Source organism: Schistocerca serialis, chromosome 10 (assembly GCF_023864345.2).
Source record: "Schistocerca serialis cubense isolate TAMUIC-IGC-003099 chromosome 10, iqSchSeri2.2, whole genome shotgun sequence".
In the NCBI taxonomy this organism is placed as follows: Eukaryota; Metazoa; Arthropoda; class Insecta; order Orthoptera; family Acrididae; genus Schistocerca; species Schistocerca serialis.
The window spans coordinates 60,577,876-60,598,773 of NC_064647.1; the positions used below are offsets into that span (position 1 = coordinate 60,577,876).

The 20,898-nt window shown below is 42.5% G+C and overlaps 1 protein-coding gene across 1 annotated transcript in view; it reads left to right on the forward strand.

Annotated features, from left to right (window-relative positions):
- The window catches only part of LOC126424927 (juvenile hormone esterase-like), a 148,084-nt gene that overhangs the window by 92,527 nt on the left and 34,659 nt on the right, over positions 1 to 20,898 (forward strand). The window contains exons 6-7 of the mRNA XM_050087771.1: positions 4,878 to 5,049; positions 17,905 to 18,077. Coding sequence (XP_049943728.1) covers positions 4,878 to 5,049; positions 17,905 to 18,077 — 345 coding nt within the window. The remainder of the gene's footprint in view (positions 1 to 4,877; positions 5,050 to 17,904; positions 18,078 to 20,898) is intronic.

The following is a 20,898-nucleotide window of genomic DNA, read 5'->3' on the forward strand; positions in this document are numbered from 1 at the left end:
TCAAAGATACGATAAGGCACAAGATTCCTTCCATGCACCACGTCGTGAATGAACGAAAGCACCGACGACGCGTTTTGGTACGGGAATTAATTACCCGCCAAGACCGAAGAGTGACAGCATTCGTCGACCATTACCAACACATCTATCAGGAAGAAGCAGCCCCTGTCGATGACCTCGACAGTATAGCCGCGCACGTCTCCCGTACATTGACGGTGGAAGCCGCGGGAACCTTACTGGAAGCCATTAGCTGTGAGGAAGTACATGATGCGATCGCACAAGGTGCGCTGAATCGGTCCCCAGGCATTGATGGGCTTCCTGCTGAATTTTACCGAGAGTTTTGCAACGAAATGGCACCGCGATAGACGGAAATGTACAACGAGATGTTAAATTCCGATGCGCCTATTCCACCGGTTTTTATGAAAGGCCTCTTGGTGCCAGTACATAAACCGAAGCCAGGGATTACGGTCACACATTATCGCCCCATCACCCTGCTTAATGCCGACTATAAGGTCTTTGCACGGTTGCTAGCGTTCCGATGTCGTATGTTAATTCGTAGCGTTCTCTCTCTCCAGAACAGACGACACCGGGTGGATCGGTGAATGTGCAAACAGCTACTGGCGAATGCCGTGATGTGATAGCGCTGGCGGAGGAGTGCCGGCTTAAAGCGGCGATGGTGGCGGTTCATTTTGACACTGCTTTTGATAAGGTGTGTCACAACTATCTGTACGGTGTACTGGAACAAATGGGATTTCCAGACCGTTTTACTGGTCTCATTAGAAGGATTTATGGGGGCGCACAATCCTTGGTACAGGTTAATGGGCGTATATCAGGGCCCATTCAAATTCGACGATCCATTCGCCAGGGCTGCCCTCTTTCGATGCTGCTGTTCGCGATAGCGTTGGAACCATTAATTGGGAGGCTAACAAATTCTCTTTCTGGGATGGAACTGCGGGGCTACACCTTCAAATGTCGTGCCTATGTGGACGACCTCCTGCTGCTCGTTCGTTCTGAGGAAGAGGTGAAGGCGGTCCTTGAACTGTTGTTGGACCACAGTGTGACGGCGGGTAGTGCAGTGAACATCGACAAATCGGCAGCAATGCCGGTGGGAAGGGGCCTTACGCCGGAAGAAATCAGTCCGTTTCCTTATGTGCAACGATTCCGCTATCTCGGCATAGACTTTACCTCATCTGTAAAACATACTGCGGCAGTTAACTACCGACGTATTTTACAGACAAGACGTACCATGGTCCGACAACATCTCCTACGGCGCCTCGATCCTTCGCAGCGAGTCGAATATCTGAACACTTACGTGATTTCTCAAATGTTGCATATTTCGCAGATCCTGCCCCTACCACTCACGCTCGGACGTCGACTTCAATCAGCACTAGGCTATTTTGTGATGATTGGGTCGCCCCTCAAGGTGCGATACGCAACGCTCACGCTCCCTACGGACAAGGGGGGACTCGGACTTACGAATGTTCACTGCCGAGCGACGGCGCTCCTTCTAGCCACGATGTGCAAGCAATGGCGAAGCGGGGGTGATTCCCTCACATCCCGCCTACTGGATCTCCTGGTTCCAGCGTCCCTCGCACCTCCGGTGGCGGTGGACAACATTACGCCACATTTTGCGCATGTATCAACATTTATCTTTGAACTTACAAGGGAACCTCCACATCGCACCCCCCTCAGATTTAGTTATAAGTTGGCACAGTGGATAGGCCTTGAAAAACTGAATCCAGATCAATCCAGAAAACAGGAAGAAGTTGTGTGGAACTATGAAAAAATAAGCAAAATATACAAACTGAGTAGTCAATGCGCAATATAGGCAACATCAAGGACAACCTGAGCTCTAGAGCGCCGTAGTCCCGTGGTTAGCGTGAGCGGCTGCCGTACCAAAGGTCCTTGGTTCAAGTCGTCCATCGACTGAAAAGTTTAACTTTTTTATTTTCAGACAATTATTATCTGTCCGTCCGTCCGTCCGTCCGATGCGAGGTAACTGCGTCGTAGTATGGGGACGCTACACCTAAACAAACATCGAAACACATGACGTCAGTCGACCACATCGCACGGAAAAGAGAGTATTCCTGCTAACGAGGCTCCCTGGCTGGCAGTGGACTGTTCACTGCTTTGGACGAGAGTGCATTAAATACGTGAGATGTATTCCGTGGGCAATATGAATCCAGCAAATACAGCTCGCGACTTCAATAACAATGGCACGGTTTTGCGGTGCGGTCGCAAAGCACAGGCGCTAAACTTATTACAGTGAACAGAGACGTCAATGAACGAACGGACAAATCATAACTTTGCGAAAATAAAGAAAGTAAAATTTTCACTCGAGGAAAGACTTGAACCAAGGACCTCTACTTCCACAGCGGCTCACGCTAACCACGGGACCACGGTGCTCCTAAATTCGCACTGTCCTTTCTGTTGCATATCTTGCACATGGCCTAATCAGTTTGTATATTTTGCTTACTTTTTCATAGTTCCACACAACTTATTCCTGTTTTCTGGATTGATCTGGATTCAGTTTTTCAAGGCCTATCCACTGTGCCAACTTGTAACTAAATCTGAGGGAGGTGCGATGGGGAGGTTCCCTTGTTAGTTATATCATAGACGAGCTTCCGCGCACGAGACTGCCACGCGCGATGGATTTTTATGCTTGGCTGCTACGACGGATAAGTCGTAATGTCATTGAACTCAAACACCCCAAGTTGCATTGGCCGAAGATTTGGAGACATGTGCACCAAAAATTCCTTCCTACCTTCATTCGGGCACTGTGGTTCTCTGTCGCCTGTGGCAAGTTCAACACCAACCAACGGCTCCATGCAATTGGACTAGTGGACACTCCACTATGTCCGAAATGTCGCCAAGTGGATGACGACCATCACCGCTTAACTTGTAATCGCGGTGGAGGACGTCTGGCTCCTAGGAAGACAGATGGTGGCTTGCTACCTTCGTGTGATCCCCCAACATATTACATCTGCTTCCTTATTACATCCGGATAGTGACTACTTTCCGGCGACTAAATCACAGTCGATCATCTGGGTCAAAGGTTGGACGATCGCGTACCTCTATGGGGATGCTGCCAAGTCGCGACTTGACGTTTGGTATTTCTTGCAGCAAGCCCACAATGAGGTTCGTAGATGGTCACACTATCGGAAAACCTTTGCCAACTATCTTCAGGCAGTCTTCCTTGACCCCCCACGCAGTTGGGATGTGCCGTGTGCAGTCGGTATGCACGTTTGACAGCTGATAATGAACCTCACGCTTCTCTTACCACTCAATATGTAATGCACATACTACACCATCAAATGATCTACATGTTCCTTTTAACAGAGTGATCTTTATTGAAAACAAATAAATAAATAAATAAAACATCCCTGTTCCTTTAAATTTGTAATTTGTTTTACAATGATTTTTTTCTTTTTTTGCAGAGGATGCATTTCATTTAGTGTAAAAAAAAAAAGTGGTCAGTGCGAGAGAATGTAAATCCTAAGGGCCCGGGTTCGATTCCCGGCTGCGTCAGAGATTTTCTCCGCTCAGGGACTGGGTGTTGTGTTGTCCTAATCATCATCATTTCGTCCCCATCGACGAGCAAGTCGCCAAAGTGGCGTCAAATCGAAAGACTTGCACCCAGTGAACGGTCTACCCGACAGGAAACACTAGTCACACGGCATTTATTTATTGATGAGCCGAGACATTACGAACATTGCCCCACCTCCAAGTTCAATGCCCCCTCATGGTGTTGCAGGCACGAGACGCAATAAGGAAAGGATGTAAGCAGAATAGAGGCCAATGGGCCAATGGGCCACAAATGCGGAAATCCATTGATGTTAACGGTTTCGAAAAAGGGGACATTGCTGTGGTGCTATTGCTGGAAACGAGACTCTCTGAAACGGTGAAGCTGATCGCCTGTTGGCGTACTACTGTCGTGAGCAGCTGTGGAAAGTGGTTGAAGGATCGTGAAGTAATGAGTAGGCCGTATGGTACTGGACGACCATGTCTCATCACAAAACATAGAGCCTGTAGGATCCACCAGTGTGTAGTTCCAGGTAGGCAGCGATCTGCGGCAGATCTGACGACAGAGTACAGTGCTGTTGCCGACACAAGGGTTTTGGAGCACACAGTTCAAGGGTCACTGTGGAACATGTTGCTCCACATCACACGAACCCTGCGTGTTCCTATATTGGCCCAACGACATCGTCAGTTATGAGTGGAATAGGCATGGTATCCCTGAGTTTTCACCGTGGATCCACAAAAACGTGTCGCCTGTAGAATTAATCACACTCCTTTGTACACCAGGTCGACGGTTGGGTCCTCACACGCCGCCACTCGGGAGAAGGGCTGCACGAAACGCGCACAGCGCCTCAGATGCGGACCAGTGTGGGCAGAATTATGCTATGGGTTGGGCTTCCATGGGATCTGTGGCGGTAATCGATGGTATCACGACAGCGGTGAAGTATGTGAACACACTGTAGCGGACCACCTGCACTCTTTCATGGTTGAAGTCTTCTCTGATGGCGACGACATCTTCCAACAGGATAACTGTCCGTGTTTCAAGGTCAGAATCGTGCTGCAGTGGTTTGAGGGGCATTACACTGAACTCACATTGATGTCTTGGCCAGCAAATGTGCCTGATATGTATCCATTTGTACACGTGTCGGACACTGGCTGCATGCCTCTAAACTACCCTTCCATAATTTGCGGGAATTACTCGACCTGTGCGAAGACATCTGAGGCCACATACTTCTGCAATACTGTCAAGAACTTGTAGAACCCGTGCTAAGCAGAATCTGTTGTACTGTGTTTGAAAAGCGGAACAGCCCGCTATTCAGCAGGTGGTCGTAATGTTTCGGCTCATGGGTTCGTGTTCCCAGGACAAGGCCCGCAGCTGGATCTTCCCGTTCGTGGGCACCCTGGAGCCCCCAGACGCCGAGGGCGGAGCCTTCATGACGCGCCACCCCACAGACATCATGCTCAGCGGGGACTTCCAGCCAGTTCCGTTCATCGTCGGCGTCTGCGACTTCGAAGGATCGGTCACCGCCACAGGTGCGTAAACACCGAGCAGCGGCGTCTGAGAGTCAATCTCTTGCTGCACCACTGAAGAGTCAATACCGATTTGTTTTATTACGTTAATGATCCGAAGTTACGCATGATCAGACTTTCGGAAAAATATCATCCGCGTAATCCCAAAGAAAGCAAAGGCAGGAACGTGAGAGAACTATCGCACAATCAACTTAACATACACTCCTGGAAATGGAAAAAAGAACACATTGACACCGGTGTGTCAGACCCACCATACTTGCTCCGTACACTGCGAGAGGGCTGTTCAAGCAATGATCACACGCACGGCACAGCGGACACACCAGGAACCGCGGTGTTGGCCGTCGAATGGCGCTAGCTGCGCAGCATTTGTGCACCGCCGCCGTCAGTGTCAGCCAGTTTGCCGTGGCATACGGAACTCCATCGCAGTCTTTAACACTGGTAGCATGCCGCGACAGCGTGGACGTGAACCGTATGTGCAGTTGACGGACTTTGAGCGAGGGCGTATAGTGGGCATGCGGGAGGCCGGGTGGACGTACCGCCGAATTGCTCAACACGTGGGGCGTGAGGTCTCCACAGTACATCGATGTTGTCGCCAGTGGTCGGCGGAAGGTGCACGTGCCTGTCGACCTGGGACCGGACCGCAGCGACGCACGGATGCACGCCAAGACCGTAGGATCCTACGCAGTGCCGTAGGGGACCGCACCGCCACTTCCCAGCAAATTAGGGACACTGTTGCTCCTGGGGTATCGGCGAGGACCATTCGCAACCGTCTCCATGAAGCTGGGCTACGGTCCCGCACACCGTTAGGCCGTCTTCCGCTCACGCCCCAACATCGTGCAGCCCGCCTCCAGTGGTGTCGCGACAGGCGTGAATGGGGGACGAATGGAGACGTGTCGTCTTCAGCGATGAGAGTCGCTTCTGCCTTGGTGCCAATGATGGTCGTATGCGTGTTTGGCGCCGTGCAGGTGAGCGCCACAATCAGGACTGCATACGACCGAGGCACACAGGGCCAACACCCGGCATCATGGTGTGGGGAGCGATATCCTACACTGGCCGTACACCACTGGTGATCGTCGAGGGGACACTGAATAGTGCACGGTACATCCAAACCGTCATCGAACCCATCGTTCTACCATTCCTAGACCGGCAAGGGAACTTGCTGTTCCAACAGGACATTGCACGTCCGCATGTATCCCGTGCCACCCAACGTGCTCTAGGTGTAAGTCAACTACCCTGGCCAGCAAGATCTCCGGATCTGTCCCCCATTGAGCATGTTTGGGACTGGATGAAGCGTCGTCTCACGCGGTCTGCACGTCCAGCACGAACGCTGGTCCAACTAAGGCGCCAGGTGGAAATGGCATGGCAAGCCGTTCCACAGGACTACATCCAGCATCTCTACGATCGTCTCCATGGGAGAATAGCAGCCTGCATTGCTGCGAAAGGTGGATATACACTGTACTAGTGCCGACATTGTGCATGCTCTGTTGCCTGTGTCTATGTGCCTGTGGTTCTGTCAGTGTGATCATGTGATGTATCTGACCCCAGGAATGTGTCAATAAAGTTTCCCCTTTCTGGGACAATGAATTCACGGTGTTCTTATTTCAATTTCCAGGAGTGTATTTTGCATTCAGCTTCATCTGTTCGACTGTCCGCCATCTTATTTTCGTAAATTGTAAACATTGACAGTCAAAGTTGCATTATGCAACTCTTCACCGAAAAAGAGACCATCTGTGAAACAACACAAGTGCAATAAAGAAATAGGAAACCCACAGCATGTGGTAACAAGGAAAAAAAAGTCCACTGATGGTGCTGAAACTTCAACGAAACCTGTCTGGGAAACAGAAGCAAAGATAAAATTGTGTTTTGCTCAAGATGGACCCCTGCCAAAAACAATTCTGTTTGTAAGCAGACATGGACAGAAGAGCTTCAACCTCAAGATGAGCTTTCACAGTGTGGACTGCAATATACTCTTCGAAATTCGGAAGGTAACACGGGTAAAATATAGGTAGTGAAGGGTTATATGAAGCTTCAAAGGAAACTACAAGGTGGTTGCAAGAGTGACAGGACAAGAAGGGCAAGTAGTGGCTGAGAAGGGAGTGACACAGATTTGTAGCGCATCCAGATGTTGTTCAGTCTGAAAACCAAACACAAAATTGGAAAGGAGATTAAAGCTCTGTGAAAAGAAATCTTGAGTTTCGGTGAGGACATTTCAACTGTGTCACATAAGCAAAGAATTTGTAAAAGAATTTGTACGGAATGGATAGTGTCTAAAAGAAGTTATATGATCAAGATGAACAACAAGTAAAGCAAGGGTAATAGGGCTAGTCGAATTGAAGCAGGCAATGCTGAGGAAATGAGATAAGGAAATGAAGCACTAAACATAGTTGATGAGTTTTGCTGCTTGGGCATCAAAATAAATGCTGATGACATAAGCAGAGAGGATATAAAATAGAGATAGAAGATAGCAAGAAAAGCATTTCTCAAAAAGGGAACTTCGTTAACATCAAATTAAAATTTAAACGTTTTCTAAAGATATTTGTCTGGTGTGTAGCCTTAAATAGAAGTGAAACATGTGTGATAAACAACTCAGACAAGAAGACAATTGAAGATTTTGAAATGTAGTGCTCCAGAAAAATGTTGAAGAGCAGGAGGTACAACGCATATCAAAGGGGAAGATATTGAATCGTCATGGGGAAAAAAGAAATTTATAGCACAGCTTGGCTAAAAGTAGTGATCGGTTGATAGAACGCACCCTGAGGCAAATCGTAATTTGTTAATGAGGGAAGTGTGAGAGAGAGTGGGGGTAAAAATTGTAGAGGGAGAGTAATAGACGAACAGTGAAATCAGGTTCAAATGGATGTAGGTTGCAGGAGTGATGCGGAGATGAAGAGGCCTAACGTGGAGAGCTGCATCAAACCAGTATTTAGAGTGCAATGATTCTGGGACCAAACATATTGGTAATGGCTGATTAGGAAAAAGGTAGACACACAAGCAGTATTCCAAAAATTTATTTTCTTTTTTTTTAAAAAAAAAAAAACAAAAAAAATTCTGCTCGTTCCTTGGAATACAACAACACTTGAGAAATTACCATTCTTCAGGTACCCCTTTACTATCATCAGTTTACTAAAATACAGATTTGGAAGAACTAGAAACTTAGCTAAACTCTAATCCACTGCGTTAAGCAAGTCGATCTTTCCATTTTCACAAAATAAGTCAGTCAATCTCAATTGGTAGTCAGGATGCTTATATTTACTATCAAAAACAGTCTTGATCACAATTTATTTCTTACAGTGACCGGTTTTGACCACTGCTGTGGTCATCTTCAAACCTACAAGTCGGATATTTAATTTTTTTTTTTTTTTTTTTTTTTTTTTTTTTTTTTTTTTTTTTTTTTTTGTGATCAGTCTACTGACTGGTTTGATGCGGCCCGCCACGAATTCCTTTCCTGTGCTAACCTCTTCATCTCAGAGTAGCACTTGCAACCTACGTCCTCAGTTATTTGCTTGACGTATTCCAATCTCTGTCTTCCTCTACAGTTTTTGCCCTCTACAGCTCCCTCTAGTACCATGGAAGTCGTTCCCTCATGTCTTAGCAGATGTCCTATCATCCTGTCCCTTCTCCTTATCAGTGTTTTCCACATATTCCTTTCCGATTCTGCGTAGAACCTCCTCATTCCTTACCTTATCAGTCCACCTAATTTTCAACATTCGTCTATAGCACCACATCTCAAATGCTTCGATTCTCTTCTGTTCCGGTTTTCCCACAGTCCATGTTTCACTACCATACAATGCTGTACTCCAGACGTACATCCTCAGAAATTTCTTCCTCAAATTAAGGCCGGTATTTGATATAAGTAGACTTCTCTTTGCCAGAAATGCCTTTTTTGCCATAGCAAGCCTGCTTTTGATGTCCTCTTTGCTCCGTCCGTCATTGGTTATTTTACTGCCTAGGTAGCAGAATTCCTTAACTTCATTGACTTCGTGACCCTCAATCCTGACGTTAAATTTCTCGCTGTTCTCATTTATACTACTTCTCATTACCTTTGTCTTTCTCCAATTTACTCTCAAACCATACTGTGTACTCATTAGACTGTTCATTCCGTTCAGAAGATCATTTAATTCTTCTTCACTTTCACTCAGGATAACAATGTCATCAGCGAATCGTATCATTGATATCCTTTCACCTTGTATTTTAATTCCACTCCTGAACCTTTCTTTTATTTCCATCATTGCTTCCTCGATGTACAGATTGAAGAGTAGAGGCGAAAGGCTACAGCCTTGTCTTACACCCTTCTTAATACGAGCACTTCGTTCTTGATCGTCCACTCTTATTATTCCCTCTTGGTTGTTGTACATATTGTATATGACCCGTCTCTCCCTAAAGCTTACCCCTACTTTATTCAGAATCTCGAACAGCTTGCACCATTTAATATTGTCGAACGCTTTTTCCAGGTCGACAAATCCTATGAAAGTGTCTTGATTTTTCTTTAGCCTTGCTTCCATTATTAGCCGTAACGTCAGAATTGCCTCTCTCGTCCCTCTACTTTTCCTAAAGCCAAACTGATCGTCACCTAGCGCATTCTCAATTTTCTTTTCCATTCTTCTGTATATTATTCTTGTAAGCAGCTTCGATGCATGAGCTGTTAAGCTGATTGTGGGATAATTCTCGCACTTGTCAGCTCTTGCCGTCTTCGGAATTGTGTGGATGATGCTTTTCCGAAAGTCAGATGGTATGTCGCCAGACTCATATATTCTACACACCAACGTGAATAGTCGTTTTGTTGCCACTTCCCCCAATGATTTTAGAAATTCTGATGGAATGTTATCTATCCCTTCTGCCTTATTTGACCGCAAGTCCTCCAAAGCTCTTTTAAATTCCGATTCTAATACTGGATCCCCTATCTCTTCTAAATCGACTCCTGTTTCTTCTTCTATCACATCAGACAAATCTTCACCCTCATAGAGGCTTTCAATGTATTCTTTCCACCTATCTGCTCTCTCCTCTCTCCTCTGCATTTAACAGTGGAATTCCCGTTGCACTCTTAATGTTAACACCGTTGCTTTTAATGTCACCAAAGGTTGTTTTGACTTTCCTGTATGCTGAGTCTGTTCTTCCGACAATCATATCTTTTTCGATGTCTTCACATTTTTCCTGCAGCCATTTCGTCTTAGCTTCCCTGCACTTCCTATTTATTTCATTCCTCAGCGACTTGTATTTCTGTATTCCTGATTTTCCCGGAACATGTTTGTACTTCCTCCTTTCATCAATCAACTGAAGTATTTCTTCTGTTACCCATGGTTTCTTCGCAGCTACCTTCTTTGTACCTATGTTTTCCTTCCCAACTTCTGTGGTGGCCCTTTTTAGAGATGTCCATTCCTCTTCAACTGTACTGCCTACTGCGCTATTCCTTATTGCTGTATCTATAGCGTTTGAGAACTTCAAACGTATCTCGTCATTCCTTAGTATTTCCGTATCCCACTTCTTTGCTTATGTCTTGAACTTCAGCCTACTCTTCATCAGTACTATATTGTGATCTGAGTCTATATCTGCTCCTGGGTACGCCTTACAATCCAGTATCTGATTTCGGAATCTCTGTCTGACCATGATGTAATCTAATTGAAATCTTCCCGTATCTCCCGGCCTTTTCCAAGTATACCTCCTCCTCTTGTGATTCTTGAACAGGGTATTCGCTATTACTAGCTGAAACTTGTTACAGAACTCAATTAGTCTTTCTCCTCTTTCATTCCTTGTCCCAAGCCCATATTCTCCTGTAACCTTTTTTTCTACTCCTTCCCCTACAACTGCATTCCAGTCGCCCATGACTATTAGATTTTCGTCCCCCTTTACATACTGCATTACCCTTTCAATATCCTCATACACTTTCTCTATCTGTTCATCTTCAGCTTGCGACGTCGGCATGTATACCTGAACTATCGATGTCGGTGTTGGTCTGCTGTCGATTCTGATTAGAACAACCCGGTCACTGAACTGTTCACAGTAACACACCCTCTGCCCTACCTTCCTATTCATAACGAATCCTACACCTGTTATACCATTTTCTGCTGCTGTTGATATTACCCGATACTCATCTGACCAGAAATCCTTGTCTTCCTTCCACTTCACTTCACTGACCCCTACTATATCTAGATTGAGCCTTTGCATTTTCCTTTTCAGATTTTCTAGTTTCCCTACCACGTTCAAGCTTCTGACATTCCACGCCCCGACTCGTAGAACGTTATCCTTTCGTTGATTATTCAATCTTTTTCTCATGGTAACCTCCCCCTTGGCAGTCCCCTCCCGGAGATGCGAATGGGGGACTATTCCGGAATCTTTTGCCAATGGAGAGATCATCATGACACTTCTTCAATTACAGGCCACATGTCTTGTGGATACACGTTACGTGTCTTTAATGCAGTGGTTTCCATTGCCTTCTGCATCCTCATATCGTTGATCATTGCTGATTCTTCCGCCTTTAGGGGCAATTTCCCACCCCTAGGACAAGAGAGTGCCCTGAACCTCTATCCGCTCCTCCGCCCTCTTTGACAAGGCCGTTGGCAGAATGAGGCTGACTTCTTATGCCGGAAGTCTTTGGCCGCCAATGCTGATTATTTATCAAAATTTAGGCGGTGGCGGGGATCGAACCCGGGACCAAAGACGTTTTGATTATGAATCAAAGACGCTACCCCTACACCACAGGTCATATACAAAGCTTCAATTAGAGGGCTACATACATTAAAGAAAATACATAAAATTATAAAGCTATAAAACGATGAATCACCAATGGACCTCCTTCAGCTGGAGAATAGTATGACGTGCACTGATTTCTTCAGTAGTGATTCTCCGGCAGGGAGTAAGAAGGTCCTTACTCAATGGTAATTCATCTTTTATAGCTTTATAACTTTATGTATTTTCTTTAATGTACGTAGCCCTCTAATTAAAGCTTTGTATACGACTTGTAGGTCTGAAGATGAACACAGTAGTGGTCGAAACCGGCCACCATAATAAATAAATTGTGATCAAGACTGTTTTTGATAGTAAATATTTGTAACACTTTGATCACTGTTCATTCCTACGAGGTTTCAAAAGTAATTAATTTATTACCAAGTCAGGTATTTGGAGATAACAAGAAGTTTAGAGGGTTATGCACTAAAATTATGAAACTTAATGCCAAAATATCATTTAACAAACAATGCCTAATGAATCATGTGATTCCTAATAAAGTAAAACTTAGTCTTAATACCAGATCAGATATAGGAAAATCTTTACAACAGAAGAGTAGCATTCTATGGATTAGATCTGAAATTAAAGATGAATATAAAGAAAAAGATGCATTAAATCTTGAAATGTGCAATTTACATCTAAAAATTAGCAATCAATTGTCACAATTAATATTTTCAGTTACTTAACTTTACAGATGGCAAAATTAATGCAGTATGAGAAACTATTCTTAATAAGCATAATAAGAAAATTGCAGCCCTTGTTAGTCACTAAAATGTGTGCTCACAAGATGTTTCACCAAATGTACATAACTTTTATCTAAGAGTAACCAATCTAACCAAAATTACTTTTACTCCTGCTGAGACAATACTTTTAAACAAAGGCCTAAAATATAATTTAGCTCCATAATTGCGCAATGCAAATATTAAACGTGTGATTGCTAACGCAAAGATTGCTGAAAAACATTCAAAATTTAGTAGTTCCGAAAAAGGTGACATTGCGTGTAAAATTAAAAATGTCATTACTAATGAAAAAAGATAAAAATAAACATAATAATGAATGAAAATTTGTAAAACAAATGAACCAGAAGTTAATAACTAATAAAGATATTGCAATCAAGGCAGATAAAGGGAATACCCTTGTCATTGTTAGTGAAGATAATAATGTTTCTAAGACTTTACAATTTTTTAACACCAATGGAATACCTGAAGTTAATAAAGACCCAACTTCAAGATTTCAAACAAAAATTAAAGAGCTGATTGATGATAGTGACTTCTTATTTTCACCTAAAGATCAAATAACACTTAAGGTTATGAACCCCACTTCACCTAATTGAGATCACAAATCAAATTAGACAATCCAAATTTACCAATTCGTCCAATCGTTAATAATATCAGCAGTCCCTTTTCTAACCTGAACAAAAAGCTTAATCAAATCTTAAAATCCTTTTACATTTATGAAGAAAATTATAGCAGTAAGAACAGTTTTGAATTAACTAAATTAATTTATGCTGTGGATATTCCACAAAACGCAAGGTTCGCATCATTGGACATCACCAATCTTTACACAAATATACATATTCAAGATAACTTAACACATCATAAAATCATGAGCCCCAAAGAAATAGTAGTGTTCATTGAACTGTTAAGAATTACTCTAGATTTTAATTATTTTTCATTTAATAGTAAAATATATATTCAGGGAGATGGACTTGCAGTGGGGAATTCCCTGGCTAGCACTATAACAGATATCTTCATTAATTATGTTGAGATTCAATTTTTCAAAAATAATCCAGAATAACAAATAAAATTATATACTACAAAAGATATGTTGGCAACACATTGCTATTATATAATGGTTCTAAGGAAGAAATTGATGCTTTCACTAACAACTTAAATCATTTACATCCAAAGCTTGTATTTAGAGTAGAACACGAAAGTAACAATAGTATTAATTTCCTGGACCTCACAATTGCAAACAGGAATGGAAAACATAATATTTCTATTTATAGAAAAACCACACCAACCAATGTAATAATAAATGCTACATCATGCCATCCATTAAGATACAAAATGGCATTTTTTAAAACAATGATACATATGGTATTGAAATTACCTCTTCAACCTGATGCAATCCAGAAGGAAATTGATACCTTAAAAGAAATAGCAGTTGCTAACAATTACAATTCCTATCATGTTGATCTGTTATATCAAGAATTACAAGAAACAAACGATGCTGTCATAAATTCCAAGAAGAGATTTACAAAAATGACATACATGGGATCTATTTCAGATAAATGAATTATTTAAGAATACAAGCATGACAATAGCATTCAATACCAATAATCCATTAGAGATGAAACTGAAACACACAATTGGGGAATCAAATATATACCAAAAGTCAGACGTTTACAAAATACTATGTATTGATTGTGAGAAACAATATATTGGCGAAACTGGCTGTAACTTTCTAACATGTTTCAAGGAACATACTACTGGTACTGCACGTACCAAATCAATATTTGGTCAACATCTTGATGGATACAAATATTCTGAGGGTTGCATTTCTAATAATTTGATATTATTACATACTGTGCCAAAAGGATTACTGCTAAGTACTTCAGAAGAAATTGAAATCTATTCACTTCACAAAAGTAATGTGTTATCTGTTTTAAATGAACAACTTGAAATTAAAAACAAACATTTCTTTGACCTTTTCGACGATTTGCTTTGGAATGTTCACTCCTCTGTCCTTCGTTTTTCAAATTATTAAGACCTTTAGGAAATATTTTATCTTTTCTTTGCAATTTTATTTCGCCAAACATTATTTTATGAGTAACTATCTCTTTTTAGAATGTTTTCTTATATGCTTTAAGACTGCATATTGCTAATTCACATCCCTTTATTTTTGACACTATGGCTCATAGTATTATAATTTTAAATTCCTTCCATTTTCATTATTTTTATTTGTTTATAAGACTGGCATGCAACGTAAGACATAGAAATGCTTTTTAAAAATTGTCACATGATAAAAAAATGGAATCTACGTATGAACTTCATAGACAATATTTCATAATATGCACAACTACTGTGCCCTCTCGTTCTTTTTTGTTTTTGTTTTTTTTTGTTTCAATATTGATCTGTAAGAATTATTATGTAATCTGTGTAAACGGAAGTCTCTTATTACACAAGTAAATTGTATCTGTGCAGCATGTACTATACATGTCAATTAACCAATATTGCAGCCTACTCATTGATTATCGTTTCAATAAAGACATGTTGCTGCTCAATAGTACATCGTCTGACGTGACAGTCTTTGCCATTCCACTTTCGCAACAACTTCATTAGAAAGAAGCCTGCTGGTACATCTTTGCACTGGCGTTTATCATCACCATGGCAACCACTAGTTTGCATATTGACTTTACTACAACTTCAGTGGAAAGAAGCCTGCTGCCACATCTTTGGAACGGAGTCCAACTTCACCATGGCAACCAGTGGTTCCAAATGGTTCACTAACAGGCCTTGAGAGGGCAACCCATGTACTGTCAAAACGAAGTTCATTTACCCTACATGTTTAAATATTTTTAACGCTTTTTAATTGACAATAGTTGTTAAATGCGCTAAGTTTAGTGTGTGTATATTTTCCATTCTTGACAATGTTCTTTTAACTAAGAAATTTTACATAGTTATTCGACCTATAACCCATTGGTTAGTAATGACATCATTCTGTCAGAAGTGGGATGTGCACTGGTTTCTCCAGTAGTGACTCACCAGCAGAAGGAGGTTCTTATTCATGGGTCATTCATCCTTTTACAGCTTTATAACTTTATGTATTTTCTTTAATGTATCTAGTCCTCTAATTAAAGCTTTGTATATGACTTGTAGGTCTGAAGATGACCACAGTAGTGGTCGAAACTGGTCACTGTAATAAATAAATTGAGATCAAGACTGTTTTTGATAGTAAATATTTGTAACACTTTGATCACTGTTCACTCCCACATTGTATTCAAAAGTAATTAAGGACACTTATGCTGAGCAACTATCTTTAAATTGAAATTCTTAATTAATGCCACAGATAATTCAAAAAATCACAGTATTTAAAATAATACATAAAGAATTAAAACAAATCAGTGTCTGTCATAGAAGCCTGTTACTGAATATTACTCCGAACTTTGTTCTGGCAGCTGAAGGGGTCGGTATGTATTACTCTCGGTTATCCACCAACGGCCCTATCACACATCCCTGTGGTACTCAAGATATTACATCTGTCGATTTACTTCCGTTAAGAGCTTTATATACCCTCCACTGATTGTGCTGCCACCTGTCGTCTGTGAGTGGTTATTGCACGTTGATGTCCAAGTTATGTGGTGGTCACATTAAGTTGACTGGAGCATGTGAAGCCACCAATACTTAAGATACCATGGAAATACGAAGTCACCTTCAGTCCACATAAAATGTGTATCTGTCTGGAGCAAGCAACCCATCACGCAACAGTGGAACACCCTTAACATTCGACGTATGCTCCCTAGGCTCCACGTAATGGAAAACATGTTTAGCAGTCCCGCCGTTACGTATGGCTCTCATACCTCCTCCACCCGAAAAGACTTGCACTTCATACCATACAGTCACCTCTGAAACATAGGCGATCCCCGTAAACAACTGTTTGGCTGCCACAGTTGAGTAAACCCTCCATACTCGTCCAACTTCCCAGCTGTAAATCGTTATCAGCACAACGAATTGGCACTCCGTTCTCTATCCAACACTTCTGAAAGTGCACGACTCATGCACAATTTCACAGCTATCCACTAACACACAGTAGTAACTCACTCCTCTCACCTTAGCAGAGAGGAGCCTACTTCCATCCCATGATTAGGGCAGATTAATACAAGTTCCTTAGGCAATCAATACGGCACTTTATAATGATATAGAATGTGTCAGTTTAACAAAAGGTCTCTTTACAAGAACTTAATTCAAATTTTTAATAAATGTGAAATTTTTAATTTATACCGAGAAATTCATCTACTGAGTAGGAGTTGTCACTCAAATTCTTTTGATTTGTTGTAAATGCTGGTTGGCTATCTATCAGACTTTTTATTCTGTTTGGTAAGACTTCTATGGCAGCATAATTCACCCCATTCTATGCCTAGTTAGATTCAACCCAGAACAGTGAAGATAGCATTTCTCCTAATGTTGTCGCTCTGCACATTGTTATTGCTTTTGAATTGGAAAGGTGAATTAACAAAAAATTTCATATATATAAAAGCTACTGTGCATATCTCTAGTTCCTTAAATTTCTGCAAAATGATCTCGGGTGGGCTCCCGCCATTATTCTGTTTACAGGATCATATGAAATGAATACTTTTGATCTCAAAGATGAAATGAAATGACCATGTGGCACTGACGGCCGAGAGTCCCCACCTGAGGATGTTGGGCTGCTGATTTGCAAGTCTTTTCAGTTGATGCAACGTTGGGCGACTTGGTGGTGGTGAAATGATGATGAGAACAACACGACACCCAGTCTCTGAGCAGAGAAAATATCCGACCCCGCAGGAATCAAACTCGGACCCGCTGCATAGCAGTTAGACACTCTGTCTGCTCAGCTACAGAGGCGAACCCTTAATAATGAAAGCACTGAATCAAAAATAGGCATAGTAAGCTCATATATTGACGTATTTATTGCCTAAATTTGCAATAACCCTAATAGCATAAGCAGCATAACTAAAACGTTTCAGAAGGTTGTCAATCGGTTTCTTCAACTTCAAACTCTCCTCAAAGCACACACTCAAAAATTTTATTCTTTCTTAGCTACAGACATCTGTTCAAAGCATATATTTATTAATGATGTTACTCCATTTACTGTACAGAACTGTATATACTGTGTTATCAAACTTTAGTTAGAGTCCATTTACAGAGAACCTCTTAACAATTTTCTGAAAGCCATTATTTGCGATTTTTTCAGCCAATTCTTGTTTCTTGGGTGTGATGCCATACTTGTATCATCAGCAAAAAAGAACTAGCTTTGCATCTTCATGAAAACAGAGTTGCAAGTCATTGATACACACTAAGAACAATAAGGGACTCAGGATTGAACCCTGTGGGACCCCATTCTTGAAGCCTGTTGAATGTTTCGTTTCCTCGGCAGTGGCGATGCTGGAGAGGGAGATGGTGTCTAGAGTGGCGCGCTGCCCCCGCCTGCTCCTGCCTGGCGACCTGCGCTGCAGTGAAGCCGAGAAGGATACCGTGGCTGAGGAGGTCCGCCGCTTCTACTTCGGCGACCGCCAGATCGGGCCCGAGACCGAGAAACAGTTTTATGACGTGAGTCCCCACGCCGTTTCTCACTCGCTCACTTGCCTAATTGGCTTGTGCGATGCCCACATTCTGTCTCTTTGTGTATCTGCAATAAAAGCTTTATTAGAATCAATGGTTTCTTAACATACCAGGTTATTATAAATGATTGGAGCGATTTAACAGATTTTTTGCAGTTCTATTATTTGACACATTGTCACAGGGCTTTGCACACACATAACAACTGAAAAAGTTTTTTTTTGCATATTACAAGTTCTCCATATGATGCCTCCTATTAACTCTTCAGGTATCAAGTCGATAACCAGGCTGGCTGTTGTGGCCGAGCGGTTTTAGGCGCTTCAGTCTGGAACCGCGCGACCGCTACGGTCGCAGATTCGAATCGTGCATCGGGCATGGATATGTGTGATGTCCTTGGGTTAGTTAGGTTTAAGTAGTTCTAAGTTCTAGGACACTGATGACCTCAGATGTTCCCATAGTGCTCAGAGCCATTTGAACAATTTGTTAAGTCCCATAGCGCTCAGAGCCATTTGAGGGAACACGAAACTATAAGTTTTACTGTAATTGCAGACATCCAAATGCGAGAACCATAACGAACGCCTACCCTTTGCCAAATATTAGAAACCTAGAATTATTTAGGATAGTGTAAATATTTTCCAACAATGGTTTTAAGAGTGGTTGTCACCAAATTGATGTAGCAGTGCAGGATCGACACAAAACATCGTTTTCGGCACACATTGGACACTAGCATTCACAAGAATGCCATTCAGATTAAAAAATGCACCTGCAACGGTTCAGAGATTGTTGGACAAAGTACTCAGAGATTTGAAACCATGACAGTTCTGAGTGTATCTCGATGACATAATCGTCTGCGGGAGTAATATGGAACAGCATATGCAGCGAACATAATTATGTGTACATGGAAGTCTAATTTTGTGGTAGAAGAGGTCATATCGTACGTAAAGATGGGGTTAACACAGACCCAAAATTAATTATATCGGCTCGTGAAAATCCTGCACCAGAATCTCCAAATGGGGTTGCAATCGTTCTTGGGACTCGCAAACTACACTACTGGCCATTAAAATTGCAGCACCAAGAAGAAATGAAGATGATAAACAGGTATTCATTGGACAAATATATCATACTAGAACTGACCCATGATTACATTTTCACACATTTTGGGTGCATAGACCTTGAGAAATCAGTACTCAGAACAACCACCTCTGGCCGTAATAACGGCCTTGATACGCCTCGGCATTGAGTCAAACAGAGCTTGGATGGAGTGTACAGGTACAGATGCCCATGCAGCTTCAACACGATACCACAGTTCATCAATAGTAGTGACTGCCGTATTGTGACGAGCCAGTTGCTCGGCCACCATTGACCAGACGTTTTCAATTGGTGAGAGATCTGGAGAATGTGCTGGCCAGGGCAGCAGTCGAACATTTTCTGTATCCAGAAAGGCACGTACCGGACCTGCAACATGCGATCGTGCATTATCCTGCTGAAATGTAGTGTTTCACAGGGATCGTAACACATCTGAAATGTAACGTCCACTGTTCAAAGTGCCGTCAATGCGAACAAGAGGTGACCGAGATGTGTAACCAATGGCACCCCACACCATCACGCTGGGTGAACCAGTATGGCAATGACGAATACACGTTCCAATGTGCGTTCACTCCGATGTCGCCAAACACGGATACAACCATCGTGTTTCTGTAAACAGAACTTGGATTCATTCGAAAAAATGACGTTTTGCCATTCGTGCACCCAGATTCGTCGTTGAGTACACTATCGCAGGTGCTCCTGTCTGTGATGCAGCGTTAAGGGTAACCACGGCTATGGTCTCTGAACTGATAGTCCATGCTGCTGCAAACGTCGTCGAACTGTTCGTGCCAATGGTTGTTGTCTTGCAAACGTCCCCATCTGTTGACTCAGGGATCGAGACGTGGCTGCACGATCCGTTACAGCAATGCCGATAAGATGCCTGTCATCTCGACTGTTAGTGATACGAAGCCGTTGGGATCCAGCACGGCGTTCCGTATTACCCTCCTGAACCCACCGATTCCATATTCTGCTAACAATCATTTGATCAAGCTGCACAAATAACGGGTGACGAATGTAAGCAGTATATTATGTAGTCACAGTTTTCGATGCAGAATGGGTTGCTATGCAAGAACTTAGGACCTACCGCCTACCGCTGATAGTGATACCAGCGAACTTAAGTAACAGATTGCCGTCATGGAGGTTGCAGGTGTACCAACAGAAGAGTAGCGGAAAGGTATTGGAGGAGGAAAAGCTAGGCAGACATAAATCAGTATGTACGGAATTGCATGCAGTGTGCACAGAGTGCGGTATTGTGTCGAGCACGAGTGCCATTGCAGAGATTACCTGAAGCATTAGCACTATTCGAATTTCTGGGGATTGATGTTTTAGGTCCATTCAATAAAATACGTGTGGGGAATAAGTGCGAGCTCACAATCATAGATAATTTTTCATTAAATTTATAAATGATCGCCACAGCAATAGTGGCACAAGTACTTGTGAATAATTGGATATTGATGTTAGGGTGTGCCTGAAACAATCATAACAGACCAGGGAACAAACTTTATGTCAGATCTATTCAAGGGATTGTGTAAGTCATTGAATGTGAAGAAGGACGAGTCCTCACCATCCACAAACCACTGGAAGAACTGAAAAAGTGCATGGTACAATCGGGAAAGTGCTTTGATACTATGTTGACACTCGTCACACCAACTGGGATGTCTATTTGAATTACGTTGTCTCTGCCCATAACTGAGATCAGTACACAAATTCAGGATTATCGTCGTAT